Source organism: Octopus bimaculoides, chromosome 17, assembly GCF_001194135.2.
Source record: "Octopus bimaculoides isolate UCB-OBI-ISO-001 chromosome 17, ASM119413v2, whole genome shotgun sequence".
NCBI classification, from domain to species: Eukaryota; Metazoa; Mollusca; class Cephalopoda; order Octopoda; family Octopodidae; genus Octopus; species Octopus bimaculoides.
Window position 1 is genome coordinate 29,711,590 of NC_068997.1, and position 20,236 is coordinate 29,731,825.

Consider the following 20,236-nt stretch of genomic DNA (forward strand, 5'->3'; position numbering starts at 1 on the left):
ATATATATATATATATATAAAAAATCACAGTAAGGATATCTAAACTTTTATAGGGATATTTCTATCCAAGATACACCCTTTGTACACTGATTTTCCATACAAGGTATTTAAAATGCAAAATTATATATTTATATATGTTTTGTAACTTCAATTTTGTTTTTGAAATGAAACAATTGTAGGTGAACGTTAATTAATTGTATCCATTAGATCTCTACTTAAAAAAAAAATACAAATGTGGTAACTGTTGTTATCTTTGTCCTGTAACTTTTGACAAAGATTGATAAAATGAATGCTGTATTCAAAAATAACTAATGATTGACTGAATGGTTGATTGTGGTATCCCAGCTTGGTCACAGTCCAGTAACTGAAACCAATAAAATAGTATCTGATATCATAGGGCAATCTGTGATTTATTTGAAATCACATTTGTTATGAAGTTTTCTGAGTTTTTCTAATTAAAACAATCTTGAAAATAGCCAACCATTTAAACCTGCTCTTTCTACATTCACGCTCTGATGTTACCTTTTTTCTATAAATACTTTAAATAACTGGGGGGGGGGGGGGGGGTTTCCCCCTAAGATCTATTTACACTGATTTTTAAACCACAAAACTATTTTTGAATTACTTTTTCAGATATTATATCAAACTTTCACAGATTATGACATCCGGTTCTATATGTTTGAACTATTAAAGGTATGTTTCTTTGTTTGAAATATTTGAGCAACATCACAATATTTTTGTTTCTATAGTGTTTTATTTTTATTATTTAAATATTTAGTGATTAGTTCTTAAGTTAATTTCTTGTCTTTTAACAGGCTCTAGATTATTGCCACAGTATGGGGATTATGCATAGAGATGTTAAACCCCATAATGTTATGATTGACCATGAAAACAGAAAGGTTAGTCTTATACAAATTTTTTCAACTTGTTTTTGTCTTCTTTGTATATTAAATATAATCTCAAGATGGGACCTTCATTGGTGTAGAAAGAATAAGTCTAATATTTCAAAATAAAAACCTATTGCTTGATTATAGCAAAACCAGTGGAAGATTTGTGTAGAAACGAAAAAATGCCCAACGTCTAATTCTAAGTCTGAGCTGCATTGCACATGGAATTGTTTTCTGTTAAGGAAATGCCTATAAAAGGGAATTTTTCCTTTAAAAAAAAATGCTTCTTTTGGGTTTTCACTGAGACATGACATTGACAAGCCACAGCAATGGGGAAATAACATTGCTGTGGCTTTTGGAGTGATTTTTTGTATTGCTTAGCTCTGATGTCTATTGTGTCCTTTTAACACAATATATCTATAAAGGGATTTCCTCTAAATGCAAAACTGCAGCTTCTGGCTTTTCAATGGCACGTTAACATTTTTGATACTAGCCTGCCTGGAACGGCCCCCGTTTCTATGATGTAAACTTTGTTTTAAACAGAGCTCCATTAAAATCTTCTTTCAAAACGTCATGTTAATTATGTTCCAAATACCAGCTTGATGAGTTATTTTATATAAATCTTTATTTTCAAAATTAATTGAAACAAATGTGGTGTATCTGCAACAGTAACAAAAGGGTTAGGGATGTTTTATAAATAAAAATTCAACTCTGGAGCTACTTCTATTGTATAATTCTAATTTTTTTTATTTGGTTTTGTTGTATAAAAGTGGTAATGGAATTGTTCTCATTTGAGTCCTTAGGCAAAATCATTTTGGATGCAGTGATAGATTGTAGAAATTTGGGAACACCCCAGGTGTTCGTTAATTTAGTGAATTGATTAGTGTTGAGGGTGTTTGCAATGTGAAGACAACAGCTAGAATGATGTAAAGGTAGGCTGTAAATAAGTCTGTGGCCATGTGAAAGGTAATTTATGAAGCATGTGTAAGGAATAAATAGATACACGGAAGAACGTGAACCAGAATATTTGATGTTAACTTTTTATGAAAAGTCGAGCACAAGTTAATTGAAAACCTGAAGTTATGTACTTTAGAGTGGTAATGCAAGATAGAGATGTGGTGAGTTTATGGTGCTGCAAATATGATTGACCCATACAGATACAAAGGCAGCAATATTAAAGCTTATATTTGCAAACAAAACAGGGGCATGGGGAAAGTGGGAACCCAACCTAAAAGACAAACTCTTATTATTTCACTATAATAGGAGACAGCTTTGTTCACATTCATGAAATGTCTTTTTTTTTTTTTTTTTATCAATACAACTCACTACTTTGTCAACAAAGTCCTGAAAGCTTAGCACTGGCATTTTCAGTACATTAAAATAGAATACATAGTCTCCCTTGTTTGTGCAACGGATATTTGGTCAATCTGAATGACAGAGGTTGGTGATTTTCCCTGTGAACTTAGTCCATTAGTTATTTTTAGCTTCTTGACATGGCATTATTGAGCATTTGTGCTGATTGGACTGTGTCTGTTAACATTTTTACTTCAACATTTATGCTTTTAACCTGTTATTCTAAATTACTGAATATTTTCTAAGCTTTCATATGAGAAGTTTTTTGACTTCTGCCATTAAAACCAAGACAAAACACAGCTCCTCCTCCTGCAAAACTATTTATGCTATTACCACTTTAAAACTGTCGTTACAGACAAAAATAATAGCCATTGAGGATAACTAGAATTATTACCTTTTTTACTACAGCTATTTAGAATAAATAGAATCCCTAATGGATGTCTTCTGTAGGATCCCATATCATTTGACTTTGTGTTTGTTATAAACATTGTAACACCTTTTTGAAATAAAAGTGGGGAAAAGATCTTGTTTCAGATTCTGTATTTTGTTTACTGCTGAGATTAAGTGTTTTAAACCGTATAGTTGTCCTTTTCTCTTTAATCTTTCATTATCCGACATAATTGACTTCATTTGAAACCCCACCCCCATGCTAGCTGCTTCTCACTCTCTTTTCTTAACTGCTAATCTCTCAATTACTTATATATGAGCATAAACACAAATATAAATAAAATTTGTGAGTGTATGTTTGGAGATTGCATAGTTTTGAATTTTAGATATCTAAATATGAATTACTGATGCAGTAATTGTTAGGCCTCCATCCTAACATGACCAACTAGTATGAAGTAGAAGCCCTCTTTCTATTTTTTTTTTTTTTTTGTATTAGTTGATTATAACTAAATAATAATCTTTTTACTAATAGGATTCCTAACTTATTTTATAACAGTTCAGCACTTAAGATCTCCCAATGCATTCGTAAAATATTCTAATGTTATTAAAGTTAATGTTGTAGCAGATTGCATCCATAAATATTTGATTTTAGGAAACCAATGTTTATTTACAGCTCCGTCTTATTGATTGGGGTTTGGCAGAGTTCTACCATCCTGGAATGGAATACAATGTAAGAGTTGCATCTAGGTATTTCAAAGGTCCTGAACTTCTATTGGATTATCAGGTAAAAGTCAAGATATTTCTTCTGTTTAATATGTGTATTTATTTGAGGGATTGGCAAATTTGCCAGAGCTATTGGAACTTGTGAAAATTCTTTATAGTCGAAAGTATCATATTCAAGCCAGATTGTGCCAATTAAAAAACAATTTAAATAAAAAGTACTTCAGAAGTCTGAAATCTTTGCATGGGTAGTTGTTGAGTATTTGAGGTACTGATGTCGAGAACGATTTTCTTTTGCTCTTAGAAACATTGGAACCTCATGAGCTTTCACTAACGTGCTTTTATGTTTAGATCCTAGGCATTGATGTTTCCATTCTGGGTCCCAGCAGGTGGAATGGTACTGAGTTGAAATGCCAGCATGTCTAATATTAAAGAACAATTAAAAAAGGGGGGGGGGTTGACCTGGAATTTCAAAGTCTTTTAAATATACAGAGAATGTATGTGCAGTATAATTGTCTAATGGACACTTATAATGGGGCTAAGTACCAATTGTATATAAACTGAACTGCAAAAGAAACGTGTGACTGAAATATGTTTTAATTCTATTATGTCAGAGTTAAATCTGATGAAGTCAATTTCTTGGATGCACTTTGACCATAGTCTATGGGTTGTTGTCATCTGTCCTGGTAGTGGGCGGATCCAGCACATCGAGATTGTAGGGCATGTTCAATACTATGTATGGCCTCCCTGGGTGTTCAAAATGGCCATGCACAATTGGTACATGGCATGCATGAGGTGGGTCACAAAAGCCATTGGCACCTGTGCCAACTCCCTGAGGAAAGCTGCCTCCAGTTTCACACGAGTTGTCAGCCTTGGGACAACCTGGTTCCGCCATCTCTGGATTTCATCCCACAGGTGTTCAATTGAGTTGAAATCTGGGCTGAGAGCCAGCAATGGCATGGTTCTCATGCTGTGCCGATGCAGGAAGTCCATGGTGATGCTGGCCGTGTGGGAGGGAGCATTGTTCTGCTGGAACATGTGGCTATGGTGGCGTGCAAAGAGGGGCACGATGTGAGATCTTAGGATCTGGTCAACGTAGCATTGTGCTGTAATGCCATTCCCTCTGCCTGCACCAACATTTTGGAACACATGGGGCCCATTCCTCTGATTTAGGCCCATAGCACCCAAAACCATGATGCTTTGGCCATCCCTCGTGTCTCTCTCCATGACACGTGCATTGTAGCATTCATCCGAGCTGAAAAATGCAGTACCGGCTCTCGTCAGACAAGACTATCAACCTTCATTGTTAATGCCACCAATGTCGGTGCTGTGTAGCCCACTGTTGTCATGCTTGATGGGGGGTGAGCAGTGAGGAAAGGCCCTCAAGCAGGACGACGGCAACGCAGGTTGTTGGCAGCCAGTCAATGTCGTACTGTCCAGTGCCACTGGCCTCATGAGCTGTAACGCTGGCTGGTCTGAAGTAATCACGGAGGTGTTGCAGGTAGATGAAGCAGTCCTGCTTGGGTGTGATCACCTGGGGGTGCCATCCACAGGCATGCTCTGTATTGCTGTTGCGGGTGGTAGATGGTGCTGATATGAACATAGTAAGCTTGCAATTAGCCAATAGCTTGTTCTCCTTGTGCTGCTGATAATCGGGTCATACCTGATATGTGTCCAAGTTACAGTTGCCAAGGATGCAGTTCAAGTTGATTTTTATACCCATAACCTCCATGAGATGCACATGCATTTTGGTTTTCATGACAATTGTTTGTAACTGCCACCTACGGCATTCAACGCACTGCATTTTGGTGTCTTGTTTCAGGGTAAGTTGAAAAGTTACCAACAATTTAGGTCTCAGCCATAAACCAGCATGCCTTGGAATATTTACACTTACAATTTACACAATTTGCAATTTTCAGAATTTACCATATAAAAATGACATTTGAAAAAATCACATTTCTTTTGCGGTTCAGTGTATAACATAATGAAAATGTCTAAGTACGATTTACAAGCATTTTAGTGTTATTAGAGTTTTCAGTTTGGATGATGTCACCGGCTCTTCAGCATCTGTTTTGTCATATTCCAGTTCCGTTGCTGTTTGCTTTCTGTGTAGTTTGTAGTCTTAGCACAAAGACAAAAGTTTATCTGTTTTGTAAAAGTCTGCTTTCATTTGGATTGCTGTAATGAGAAGCAAGAGCTTAGACCAATTGCTTTATCTGTTCAAGGTAGTCAACATTGTACCGACAGCTAAAAAGTGTATATGTTCATATTTAATACAAATGGTTGCCTAACAGGTACCAATTAGCGCATCCAGCAATGCATTTAGACTGGACTTAGCAATTTGTAACATGCTTTTTTTGTGAACCTGTTTTTTTAAAGCACCTATGGTCTGAAAAATAATTCATTAGAAATATTTTAGAATTTGTAGGAGACAAATCCTTTTGATGCTTCTGTGTTAAAGAGGAAACTAAACCATTTTAAATATGAGATGTTATTTAAAAATCATGTATTTAAAACAAAAACAACAAAAAAACTTAATAGGCATAGTAAATTGTGTATAATATTCCTAAAGAAATCAACTTTGTCTTTCCAACAGTCCTGATATGTTACAAAGATTTAGCAATGACTCCTTAAGTCCCAAGTTTCAGACATCTCAAAGAAGTATTTATGGAATTTAAAACTTAGAAGAGACAACCTTGAGTAATTCTGTAATTTTTCTTGCATTTCAGATGTATGATTATTCTTTGGATATGTGGAGTTTAGGTTGCATGTTTGCCAGTATGATATTCAGAAAAGAGCCATTCTTTCATGGTCATGATAATTATGATCAGGTCAGTAGATTTTCATTAACAGTGAATTTGATTTTTTTTTTTTTGTTTATAGAGGATTTTGAATCCTTTTAAAATCTAGACATTTGCTTATATCTTTTAGTAGTACGGTGTTAGATTTCATATCTATTATCAAATGTGACTAATCTCTAAATTTGTATCACTACAAATAAACTAAGGAAGAGAAAGTAATTTTTGCCACATTGATTTTGTGTCAAACCTACATTGCTATAAAGTTCCATTTCTTTCCTATTTCTTCCTCTCTCCCCATTACTTTACACAATCATCTGATTAACTCTTTTGTTAACAGATTTTTAACTAAAATGGTTTCCCTGTGTTTCAGTTAAATTCTAAAAATCATGTATTTAGACTAGTTTTCTAAAAAAAGAAAGAAAAAAAAAAACTGTCTTTTTCATAAATATATTAAGGCAGTATTTTTGAACACAACAAAAGATTCATATCGAAATCTAATACAGAACGTTTTTCTCAAAACTACTTTGATTAGTGTTAAGTACAGGTAAACTCAGAAATGTAAAGTCATTTGAATTTTACTTTAAATAACATCATATAAAAAGAATTATTAGCCAATATTATAGATCTGTTAAATGCCTATTATTAATATTTATTTCCTCCCTCTCCAAGTTTATTACTCCCACCCCTAAAGCTATGGCATAATGCTGGATTAATTTAAAACAATGTGAACAAATAAGCCTTACTTTTGACAGTAATCTAAGTGCTAAAGGGTTAAACTGGTTTCAACTGGATTAATTTGGAGGAGTGTTGGATTGTGACGGTTGTATTATAAACCTCTGGATTGAAATTTGTGATGTTTACATTGTTCCTTATGAAATTGTTGTTGTAATTTGCATTAATGTAGATATATTTGAAAAAATTTTTCAGCTGGTTCGCATTGCCAAGGTTTTAGGAACAGATGACCTTTATGGATATATAAACAAATATCAAATCGATTTGGATCCTAGGTTCAATGATATTTTAGGAAGGTGAGTTAATGCTTACACGGCTTTCAGCACTTTGCACTTGTCATATGAAATATATGAATGTCATTTTATATTTATTTGGAGGGGGACTGGAATTTGTTTTACATTTTGATATATTTTCTGTAAAACAGAGATTTTTATGACACTCTATTTAGATCTTTTCTTTTACTATTTTTATTTCTGTAAATTAGGTAAATTACCTTGCTTAACATTTGCTTTTCTTGAATTTGTTTCATTACATAAATTGTCCCTAGAGAGAATGCTCAGCTGTACCAAATTGGGCTTCAGTTTTACACACCTTAATCTAAGCTTGTAGAGGTATTATATTGCTTTCCAAATTTGTTTTGCTCTTTAGGTCTTGTTCCATATTTTCATGTTTGTTTTGAATGTGGGATCAGAAAATGGTTCAGATATTAAATTTCACTTGTACTGGTATGGGCAATTAAAAATGCAATTTTTTTAACTATCAAAATTTCTCTTTTGTTTGCCAGAAAATCTAATTCTTGTTTACCATGAATTTAGCTCTTTGGTTGAGTAAAAAGAAATCTGAGGTTCACATTTCAGAATATGTAAAAATAACAAAAACAAAACGTATCAAAAGAAAACTAATTTTCAAAATTGAGGATTTGATACCTGCTTGATTATATTAAGTCTCCAATTAAGCACTTCCATATTATTGCAATTAGATTTAAATAATTGCTGCCACTTTTTTTCGTTTCTTTTTCTTATTTCTAGGCTTGTGCAAAGAGGCCAAGGTGTTCAAGTTCAAGTCTACATTAGCCTTGAACTGTAACTATTCTAAATTTCCTCTAAATTTCTGTTTTAGTGAGTCTTGAATGTTTAGATAGGGACACTACCTAATAATAAATCAATTTAATTACCTTATTAAGCACACCAATTTCAGTTTAGTAACCCCATTTCGTCTATTAAAGTTTCGGCATAGCTCTGCATTCTGCTCCACACACCATTCACACTACCTTTTTCATTTTTTTTTTTTTTTACCTTTATTTGATATTAGTTGTTGGCTGGGTACTTTAATAGCTTTTAATTATTTACATGTATTAGGCTGTCCCACATGAAAGGTTTCATTTGCTTCAATGTCACCTTGGAAAACTATATATTTCCTTCTCTGAAAAGATTGTTTTTTTGAAGCTATAAATTGTTCAAATATTATCATTACTTCATTGTTTGCATCCTTTTTCTCAATGGAGCAAAATAAATGAAAGCCTATTGGCAATAAGTCTGGTAAATATAAGGATAATCCAATATTGCTGTAAGTTCGCTTTGGTCTGGTTTGTGATGTGTGTGCGTGTGTGGGGGGGTCTGGCCTTGCCATGCTAAAGTAAAGTCCCTTGTCTGATTATGCCAGATGTTTAATGGTGAATTTGGAATACATTTCCTCTGTTTGCTGGCAGTAAGTAGGATTGTGATGTTACTGTTTCTTCTGACTGCCGAAACAAATAATGGATGCTTCCTTAATGATATCACCAAATAGTGACCATAACCTTTTGGTGATAGAAAGAGTTTTGACACCTGTCCAGGCAACTCGTGAGGATCCAGCCATAGCAAAGAGCTTTTACTGTTGTCAATAAAGGACTTCTCTTCTTTTTAAAAAAAATTTTTATCACAGGTGATTATTCTTTTTGAAAATGGTTCCCTGTTGTTTTGCACAAGAAGAAAGGAACAGATTGTCAAACAATCTTGTTTGCAGTGCTTAATTCCTGTGGAACGAAGTTGTCCATCTTTTTCACTTTACTGCTCATTGCAAGGTGACATCCTACAGATGGTTTTGGCAAGCGCTCAATCAGTAATTCCTAGGATTAGCATTCGCAGCTTGTTTCACTGTTTTATCATTGACCACCAGTGGGTGGAGTCTACGGGGCTCGTTATTCAGGTGCTTGTCTCCAGCTCGAGAAATATATAGAATCATCTTGTTCATGTTCTTGAGAGATGCATTTTTATTGAGTTTTAAGTTCATACAAAATTAAAAACCAGACTTCTTTTACATATAGCATCTACAAAAGCAAGGCAAAAACTTTGAAACCCTCATATAATCAGCAATGAATTTAAGATTTTCTAAAATTGATGTTGGCAAATAATATAGAAAAATGCATAGCAAGAGTTGATGCTTTAAAATTTAGCAGACATGCATTCATAGAAACAAATTTTTAAAAGTAACCACTTCATGTGGGGCAACCTAAATAGTTAATTAATTTTAATTACAAAACAAAAACAAATTGATGGCAACGAAAATAAAACATTTTCTAATCTAACATGATATGAATATTTTTCTTGTCTCTAGTGTATGTATGTGTTCACATGTCTTCCCTTCTGTTAAGTGACCTGAGAATTTTTAATATCTTGTAAAAATGTTGAAGTCTGATTGGTTTCTATGGCAATTGGTAGTGAAATGGGTTAATTGAAGTAGAAATAAAATTTTAAGTATTTACAACTTTTATAATTGTTGGTCTCTCTCTATCTCTCTCTCTCTCTCATATTATTCTGGAACAAAAGAATTTTTGTATCAGGTCATTAAGAATGAAATGTCTGATTTTGAACTGAAAGTTTATTTTGCTTTAATCTCAACAAAAAGCAATGCAGTTAATCAAAGTATGCACCTTAATTCTCAGCATAATTTTATCATTTTATTGGTAGCATATTTATGCTGGTAGTGAAGAATTCTGGACAGCAAGAGGCAATGAAACACAAAAAGGCTGTTTTTGCATCTTCTTCAGATTTGAAGTTTTTTCTTTGCAAAAAGTTGTCTAATGCCTGGAAAACGTGATAGTCAGTTGGTGCAAGGTCTGGTGAATATGGTGGATGACATTCCAAGTTCAGTTCCTGTAACTTCAGTAACATTCTTTGTGCAATTTGTGGTCAAGCATAAGTTCACTCATCATTTCATCCACTTGGTTGATGTATACATCCACTGTAATTGACTTACCAAGTCTCATGAAGTTGTAGTGTATGACACCAGCGCTGGACCACTAAACGGGCACCATTAGCTTTTTTTGGTGAATATTCCTTTTTTGATTGTGTTTTGGCACTTTGTCTCTATCTAGTTACCGTGCACAGCACTTGCTATTGTTGAAAAGAATCCATTTTTCATCACGCTTAACATTACAATGCAAAAATGGTTAGTTTTTATGCTGTGACTGCAAAGAACAGCAAGTTTCAAGGTAACTTGTCATTTGATACTCATTCAGGTTGTCTGGTACCTACTTGTCCATCTTCTTTACCCTGCCGATTTATTTCAGATGGTCCAATACAGTTGGAATCAAAACATCAAACCTTGCTGCTAACTCTGCATAGTTTGAGATGTATCTGCTTTCACTACAGTTTCCAGCTCATCAATATCCACCTTGGTCTCAGGGTTACCACGGGGCTGATTTTCAAGGGTAAAGTCACCAGACCGGAATTTCTTAAACCATCAATGTACAGTGTGCTCATTCGCCACATCTTCACCAAACACCTCAATGATGTTTCGAGCTGTCTGGAACTCATAAACAACACAAATTTTTGATCTATCCATAGGTTCGCAAAAATTGATTTACAAGAGAAAACTCACAATATAATCAGACACCATGAATTGCATTTCGAAAAATGATGATGTAACTCTTCAATGTTGTAAAACAAAGAATTGTCAGGATCAAAGATTAGAGTCAAACTGTCAAACTTGGTGCATAAGAAAATCTGACGTTTCATTCTTAATGACCTGATAAAATAAAATCTTGGATTGTGTTGTGATTATTTACAAGTATTTTCTCATAGTTACATTTCCTGGTTTGGGTAACTTGCCTTCATGTTACTAATTCATTCAATTTCTTAAATATTCCTAAGTTTCCTTTCTTATAATGACTTATATATCCATATTTACACTTTGAAGCTCCATTGGTTTTGCTTGTAAATCGTGGTACCCCCTTTGTGGCTAACAATCAAACCTCCTGCTGGTTGTTCTGCTTAAAATGTACTTCATATAAAGAGAGCGTATTTACACTTAAGTTTTTGGCATTTGAATTTCATTTTTCCACATTTGTAAGAAAATAGGTTGATTTTTGCAAAAAAAAAAACAGAAAAACCCACCCGAGTGCTCTTCCTCCTTTCCTCCAACGTTGAATGAGTTGAATGTAATTCACTGAAGCAAATTTTATTATGGCTGGATGACACCTCCCTGTTGCTGACCTTCATCTGTTTCCATGTAAGGTAATACCCCCCCCCCCTTCATGGCCAGACATGTTTCTGTGAAAGATTAAAGATGGACCCCACTTGCCTGATGGTGGCACTTGATTGCAACTGTCATGCAGGGTCAAGGCAAAGAAACTGTCACAAACACACACACACTTTCTGTTTATCAAATCCACCTACAAGGTTGGCTCAGGGTTATAATACAGGGTACCTGCCCAAGGTGCCACTCAGTAGGGTTGAATGTGAAGCCGTGTGACTGGGAAGGAAATTTCTTGTTGACCCCCCCACACATACACACACACGTGGGGTGGAGGTTGGGGTTGATTTCAACTACCGACCGAGACCAATAGCCCAGTGCTTCCTTCACGGTCACCATGGGTTCTTCAGTTATTATAGATAAACATGAAGGAAGATAAGTTGTTATTGCTTTTCCCAGAAGTATTAATGGTAAAAAGGAATTTAGTTTCAAGTGGAAATCAAAATCAGTTTACAAATGGAAATGAGGAGAATATTATTTACTGTGTTAATCAGTTGTGCCTTGATGTAGTTGTATCTAGGCTCAAATTTTGAAATTGTGTGTGTGAATGGACAAGTGGGCTGACACTTGTTTTCTATTGAGTTATATCCATTTTATTTTTTAATACAAAACATAGAAATTATGTTAAGTATTCTCATTGTATCCCCCCCCCCATTTAGTAATTTAGTTTTCTAGACCTCGAATAGCCAGACGATTACTAATTTCACTATTTTGAAGTCATTCTCTTTGTGGAATAATATACCCTCCCTCTATCTCTTTCTCCCCCTAACTTTTAGAAAAGAAATTTGATGGGCTTGTTGTGAAGGTTTTTTTTTTTGTATATAACTGATATGAGTGCATCAAACAAAATGTCTAGTTCATAATGGATTATTGTTTACAAGGTTTCAAAAAGACATTTGGTTTGTGTTTATTTATTAATAATCAGCAAAATTTTGTGTGACCCAGGGGACAAGACACTTGTATATTGGCACAAAACTCTCAATCCTTGAAAGCAGTCTGTAATTTCAAGATGTTATTGGTTAAAATTAGTGTAATCATGGAACATCTCTTTAATAATTTGCATTTTGTTGCCAAATTATTAACTTTATAAATCTAACACCCTACACATTCTATAGAGTGGAATACAAGCAATTTCGTGATTTCACTTAACAGTTGTTTGTCTATTTTTGTGCAGATTTTTTTTTTTTTAAATGAGAGAGAAAGAGAAACCCATCATTTTGTATAGTTTGATAATTTATCTAGTTTTTGTTTCAAAAGCATTTTAGGTTAGAAAATAAGTTTTTGTAAGCTCAATAGTGATAATGTTTTCTCAAGGTTTAGAAATTTCCACTGAGATATCTTTCTGCTATTTAGCAAGAATAAAAACTAACAGACATTAAAAATTGCTTTAAATCTTTAATTGGTAGTGTCCAGCATGAAATTTTTTATTCATTCCTTGCTGGAACAAAATTGTTTTTGAATTAGGAATGTTAAAGAAATGATTACATAAATTTTATTTATTTATTTTTGTTAATCTTTAATACTTTTCACATCTGCACTTGGGCCTTTCTTTTCAAGACCTGCATATTTAAAAATATCTTTGTTCATGTCAATGCTTCAGTGTTCTTGAATGTTTGTAGTCAATTAATTTTTCTTGCTTTTAATTGTAATCTCTTGTACAAATTTCATCTAACAGCTGTCAACATTTTGCACAGATTCTTATTTGGTACTTGATTTTTACTCCTGTTTCCTGATGATTTTTGCCCTAAGGATATATTGCTATGATGCAGTTGCATGGCTTTATATGCAGTTTTTATTTCTTCATTTCTTATGTTGACTTTCTACCAACCTGTTAAAGAAAATGAAAAATTATATCATGATCAAATTTTTCAATCTATTTAACTAAACATGAACCGCATTTAATTCTTTAGTCTGAATGAATCTTATTACTTGTAATATGATAGCTAATAAAACTGTGTGGTTTTTACCTTCCACAAGAAAGACTTCTTTAAAATTTGTCACTTTTAATACAGTTGTTTTAAGAAACTTGATTATCTTTGGTGACCAATTTGAGGAATTACTTTTATTACTTTGTCATAAGGTGAAAATAGTGAATGGAATATACCTCAAAAGAATTTGAACATGTCTGTTTATAAGCATAGATGGTTTTAATGTTGTTGTTTTCTCTTTTTGTTGCCTGTGAAGTTGTTGAGTGCTTTATGAAATTGTAAAGCTTCAAGAAAAAACCTGATTGTATCCCCTTCATTAATTTTGAGCTTTTGAAGTGGCTAAATTCCTGATAACATTGTTAGTTATTTCCAGATATAATTGGATTAGTAAAATGTTCTGTTGCAATTAGCTCAAATATTTTAGAAAGCTCGTCAGTTACAATGTACATTTTGAATGTTGTAGATATGGCTGAGTAAACCCAACTTGTATATGTTATATATTTAGTGTTTAAGAGAATGTTTCCTTGGTTGGTCTTATTGTTTTTAAGTTTACTGATTTGTGCATTTTGATATTTTTCATCTTTAAAACTTGTTTGGTTTGTAAAGCAAATCTAGTTTGGATCAAAACCTTCTTTCTCTTCTAATTGTTAGCTAAGACATGGAAATTAGTCTAGTAGATTACCGAGTTAATTTGAGCATTCAAAACTGTTTACTGGCAATAATTAGCTTCACTCTCTTGTTCTTGTGAAAAGTGTCTTTTCATAATGGTAATCATCATTAGAGAAAATATTGTACTCTCCAAATTATTATAGCAAATATGAAATTTGGCATATTTTGTATATTTTGTTGGGAAGTTTACAGTGGCTGGTATTTTCTCTTCTACAATATAGAGCCAAACTATACTGGCATGCAGTTTTCTTTTAATTATTATTATTATTTTTTATATATATATATAAAATAACTTCCACTTTTTCCAAGTAAGGTTATTATATAATAGATTTTATTTTTCATTTATCCTGGTATCTAATTATCTATTTCTTGCTATCATTACATTGAATTTTGGTTTCCAAATTTTGTTTGGTTTTTGTCATCCTCTTTTTCATAACCAGCTCAGCATTCATTCAACCCATTTTTGATCATATATTTGAAATTAAAGCTATTGTCTAAGAAAAGCTTCAAATCTTGTTGCTAAAAGTTGTGTTACCCACATCTCTTCATTACTGCAGCCTATGTAGTCCTGCTTGGGCTGAATAGAAATTAAGCTGCTTACATCATGGGATGGCCCTGTGGATGCTTGTTAGTTTTTTTCTTCTTCTTAATTTCAATTTTTAAATGCTTTAAAAACAATGTTAGCTATGTAGTTACTATACCGAATTATCAGTACTAAATTGACATAATGGAAATTTTCTTAAACATTGACCCAATCTTTAGTTTTCATCCGTTCAATCTCCAATCACCCTTTAAGTAATTTCTAAAGGAAATGTATTTATTGAAGAGTTGGGGGGGGGGGCACACACCCTGAAGATGATTTGAGATTGGACAGATCAAAACAAAGTTTTACCTGAAAATATGGAAAATGAAATTTGAAAAAAAAAGGAAGAAATGAAAAAAATCACATTTTGTTCCAAAAATTTACACCTGTGTTGGCTGGCATATCATGGGAAACAAGTTTTAATAAGGAATCCCTTACACTGTTGCTTGAAAGTTTTCCACTCCTCATTTGTAGCTTTCTTTGCTTTGGTTTTTGTTTGGGCTGGGGGTGGGGAGAAAGTACCCCCCCCCCCCAAAAAAAAACTGGTAGTTATTTTGTATCTTTGTACCAGATTTCTTAATTTCAATGTTATTAACAAGTTGCCTTAAATGGAGCATAATGTTTAGTTTTGAGTAAACCAGGATGTCCTAAGTAAATCAACTATAATTTGAATATTTAATTCTCTATCATACATTACACTTAAAGTTTTTATTCTTGGAAAATTATTTTATTTCCTCACTGTTATTATTCCATAATTTTAACATCTTTCCAAGAAAAATGGAATTGTTGCTGGGAGATTGATGCTGTCGATTTAGTTTAGTTATAGGATGGAATGTTTGAGACATGTAAACTTCGAGTATATTTTTGAGAGTAATTTGTTCACTGAAAATGATGACAGTTAAATAAAAAAAAAAAGTTTCCTATAAGTCGGTATAGGCAGGTCTCTAATAATGAAGTAATGAAGGTGATATTGGCAGTAACTGTTGTAAAGTAAACAGAGATTGTCACTGTGTTGTTAATGAGTTTTTCTTTTTTTTTCTCTTCAGATATTTGATCCAGTGTCTATATTGGGAAGGGGGGGGGGGGCTATATGTGTCCTAACTCTGCAACTGTAGATCATCTCTATGGTTGGTCAAATTCAGGCTATTAAAAAAACGATCACCTGGAGTAATTAGATTTTAGTTGTTGACTGGTTTTCTTGTCAGTCAAATATTACTAGATCCATGATAAGGTTTGAGGTTCCAAACCTTATTTTGAAGAATTTTGTTTTGATAAAATTTTGAATTTGGGTAGTTTTAAAAAAAAAAAATTTTTTTTTTTACATAAGAATACTTTTTATGTGTATTTTCATTATTTCTATACAATTCAACTCTGATAGATTTTGGTTAATCTTTTCCCCATTTCATTCTTTATATGTACTTTGTTCTTTTCTTAGACATTCAAAAAAGCGATGGGAAAGATTTGTACATGGTGACAATCAACATTTGGTTAGCCCTGAAGCTTTAGATTTCTTGGATAAACTTCTTCGATATGATCACCAAGAAAGGTTAACAGCAAGAGAAGCTATGGAACACCCTTACTTCTGTGAGAATTACACTTATTTATTTATTAATTTCAGCATTTTCATTACACATATAGGTTGGAGAATGTGTAGCATTTAAATGTATTTAGTTTTGCTCTGAAGTAATTCTGTAGCTAAAAGTTACTTCAGGCAATAATTTTAGACAATCCAGGTATACTTTCCATACTAACTAGGGTAAATGATGTTAGCATTAACAGCATCCATGCAATGAATTCTTTAATTGTCCAGAAGATTCCCAGAAGTAATCAACTGCTTCCATTAGCTAAGTGACCTGATCAGCAATGGAGGCAGGTGTTCTTAAAGCATAGTAACCAGAGTAAGAATGAGGTGGAGAAAAATCTTCTTTCCAAAAGCAAAGTGCGGATTGTATGAGGCTTGTCTCTGGCATACTGTGTTACATGAGCAGTGAGTGCAGATAATTGTTAAAAGCCAGAAAGAAATGAAATGAATAGGTACCACTGGGTGTGTATGGTAATGTGTGTGTGTGTGTGTGTGTGTGTGTGTGTGTGTGTGTGTGTGTGTGTGTGTGTGTGTGTGTGTGTGTGTGTGTGTGTGTGTGTGTGTGTGTGTGTGTGTGTGTGTGTGTGAGAGAGAGAGAGAGAGAGATTGACAAAGCAAAATGAGCAAGAGAAAAGACTAGGTAAGGAGGAATTGACTGTTTGTAAAGAGAGAGAGAGGACTGCTTGAGTAAGGACGGTTGGGTAAAGAAATGTTTGGCAACAGAAGTTGACTGATCTTGCAGGAGAGGAAGACAGTGAAAGAAGTGGGTAGAGCTGGTGTCAGGATACTTAAACTTATGGAGGAAGATACTCAAGAAGACCCGTACTCCACAATAGAAGTGTTAAGATCAATCCCCCTGGCGAAGAGGATTGATCTACAAGAGTCCTGTGCTGAGAACAAAAAAGAAAAAAGCAAGCGGTTGGTATTAGGAAGGGCATCCAGCCATAGAAACCTTGTCATGTCAGGCAACTGGAACCTGGTGTAACTCTCCAGCTTGCCAGCTCTGGCGAAACTGTCCAACCCATGCCAGTATGAACAATGGACATTAAATGATGATAAGCGATTGCTACATGTAGTCAGTTGCTGTGCTGTAGAAGACTTGTCCAGTTCATATAGGCATGGAAAGAAAAACTGATGTAATGTTTTTTAAAGTTGCCTCTAGCATATCAAATAATAAATCATTTTTGCTGGAACTTATCAGTTATTTCAAATGTGAATACTGAGCTACGAGGAACAGTTTGTCATAAATAGTTCATTTGTTATTTGATTCTGGGTGTTAATAAAACTTTTATTGGTTGTTTTACATCATCATAAATTGTGATGTATGTCAATGAAATGCTGTGGAGACGAGACATATTTATTAAATAGGTCTGAATGTGTGTTTGAATACATTGAGATATAGTGACAGCAAGTTTCCTTCCAAAAGTATCTGTACCTCAGCATTACTTGTATCATGGTATATTTTTGGGTCTCTCTGAATATGGCCAACTAATGAGTTGTTATTTAAATGTGCTCTTTTCTCTTTTCACAGATCCCATTGTTAAAGAACAGGGGAGGACGTCCTCAATGTCTGGTCATACATCTCCTACGCCTATCAATAACTCATCACAAATAGGAGGTAACTATAAACTTCTTGCTTGACCATTGAAATGCTTGATCCTTATAAGATGCATTTAGTTCTATGATTGAAAAACCTAACACTCACTCTGCTCTGAGAAACATCAAGTTAAAAAAAAATCCCATTATATTTTTATAAAATTTTAATCGTATTAGGAATTCTATAAAAGATTTGTTGAAATATTCTGTGTATTGCAAAAGTACAACCAATTCATTACAAATAAATTGTAATAAAAAATCTTCTATTGGACCCTGGTTGAGAACCTTTGTTAACAAACGAGCGAATGTTAGCCGGAGTGCACAACTCTGGGAGAAGGGATGGTGAGCATCAACTTCAGTAATTGTCCGGCATAGGAGGGGGAAAGTCGAATGCATCAGCCTTGGTGTTTGACTGTTTCTTTATTGGCCTCAGGACAATGACGGGCAAAGATTGACCTTGGTGAGGTTTTAACTCAGATTGTAAAGAACTGGTACAAATGCACTAATTGACAGGTGAAATAAATTACAGTATTATTTTCTTTATCCCAGGATGTTTAAAATATACTGAGCTAATGTACTTAGAATTACTCCAGTTGGTGACATCCCCCTACTCTCATCAAATATTGACTTTGTGCCAACATTTCTAATTCCTGTTTCTTTTTTTCTTTTCTAGGATCAGGAGTAAATAATACAGCTGGTATGCCAAGCTCTCCTGTTGTATCTTCTAATATATCTCCTATCCAGAACAGTTCTGCTAATGCTGCACAGACATAAGTATGAATGTGGAGCATGCGTGAGAAGTCGTCTAGTGCTGTCATGGCTGCAGCTGGGAAGAGGCGACTGACTCGGCTGGCTATTACGACCTATTGCAGGTTGTTGCTCACATAGTAATACTACTACTACTACTACTACATCAACAGCTGGAGATCTGATGAGGCTGGCGATGACCATTTATTCCTGGATTTACATAGACTGAGTTCAATTTAAACCACTGAGAAAGTAAAACAGTTGGCGGCGGAAAGTCCTTCGTTGAACACAACTTATATATTTTTTTTCCTCTTCAAATCCTTATCGGAAAATAGAGGCAGACATTTTTACTGGTGTGTGGCTGGGTGGGGGTCCAAATTTATCCGGAAGAAGAAAAAAGGAGGAAAAAAAGTAAAACATTCATTCTTAAGGAGGGCTTGAAAATTTTCATTGATAACAACTACAACAAAGCAAAAATACAAAAGAAAACAACCATAGCGAACTAAAAAATAAAACAATAAAAACATTGCATAAAATGCCCCTTCCCTCATCCTTCCAAAAGAGGGGGGAATCCTCCGAAAAAAAAAACTATTTAAGAAAATTGCTCCCCCTTCTCTCTCTTTCTCTCTCTCTCTCTCTCTCTCTCTCTCTCTCTCTATGTATATATATATATATATATATATATATATATATTTATATATAAAAACAGGAGAAATAATAGTTAGCAATGATAGACAAGTGAAGCTGCATGGCTACAGTTGATCCCTAGTTGAAAACAAAAATATATATTTAAAAAAAAAATATATACATGCTTCCTACATATTTCCCCCGTCTCATTTCTTCTTTTTACTATTGCTATTCTAAGGAAAACTATTCAAAAGAACTGACCCTTCTTCACCTCCTGTAATGAAAAATAATCTTTAAGCCCACTATGATAATAATAATAATAATGTGCTGTCTTTAATAATATGGATGCTCTTCTCACTCACTCACTCACTGACTGCTTATCTCATCTTAAGCTGCTGCTATCAATAATCTATGAAATTTTGTGACTGTTGCCAGTTTTGACCGATTGCTTATCTGTCGGTCCCCCCTCCCTTTTGTGCCCTCTCTCTCTCTTCCTTTCATGCATTTCTTTCTTCACTTCTTTTCTCTTCCATACCCGTTTCATAAAACCATTTAAGTTTTCACATTCCCCATTACCCTCTGAACAACTTTTAACAAGATAGCAAAGTTATTTTGCAATGGTAAAAAAAAAAATCTTCTCAAACCAATGCACCCACCCACCCATCCACCCACTCAGTGCTCTCCTGTAATCCTCATAATTTTACTGTAATGAAGTAATGAGTTTAAGCTTATGAAAACCCCAGGTGACAAAACAAATCACAATGTTTTTGTTTGTTTCCCAACTTAAACCAGTTTATGTATATGTACAACACACTATGCACACAGGCATGCGTACATGCATGCAGAAATGTGTGTGTATATGTGTACAAGTGTGAGCTTGCGTATACCTATGTTTGCACATAAGTGTGTGTGTGTGTGTGTATATATATTGTGCATATTTGTGTGTATGTACATATGCGTGTGTGTGTGTGTGTGTGTATATATATATATATATATATATGTACATATATAGTTTTATGATAGTAAAATGCTAGGTGTATTATTAAGGTTTTTGAGAACTTAAGAATTACTTCTATCTTTTTACTTCCACCTCTTCTTTCACACACACA

The 20,236-nt window shown here is 34.0% G+C and overlaps 1 protein-coding gene across 1 annotated transcript in view; it reads left to right on the forward strand.

Moving 5' to 3' along the window:
- LOC106878394 (casein kinase II subunit alpha-like) overlaps positions 1-20,230 on the forward strand; it is a 68,773-nt gene extending 48,543 nt beyond the window's left edge. Inside the window, 8 exon segments of the mRNA XM_014927589.2 lie at positions 580-693; positions 816-899; positions 3,301-3,411; positions 6,077-6,178; positions 7,076-7,176; positions 16,011-16,159; positions 17,689-17,775; positions 18,427-20,230. Of these exon segments, the coding sequence (XP_014783075.1) occupies positions 580-693; positions 816-899; positions 3,301-3,411; positions 6,077-6,178; positions 7,076-7,176; positions 16,011-16,159; positions 17,689-17,775; positions 18,427-18,527 (849 nt within the window). The 3' untranslated portion in view covers positions 18,528-20,230.
- Positions 20,231-20,236: the final 6 nt, after the last annotated feature.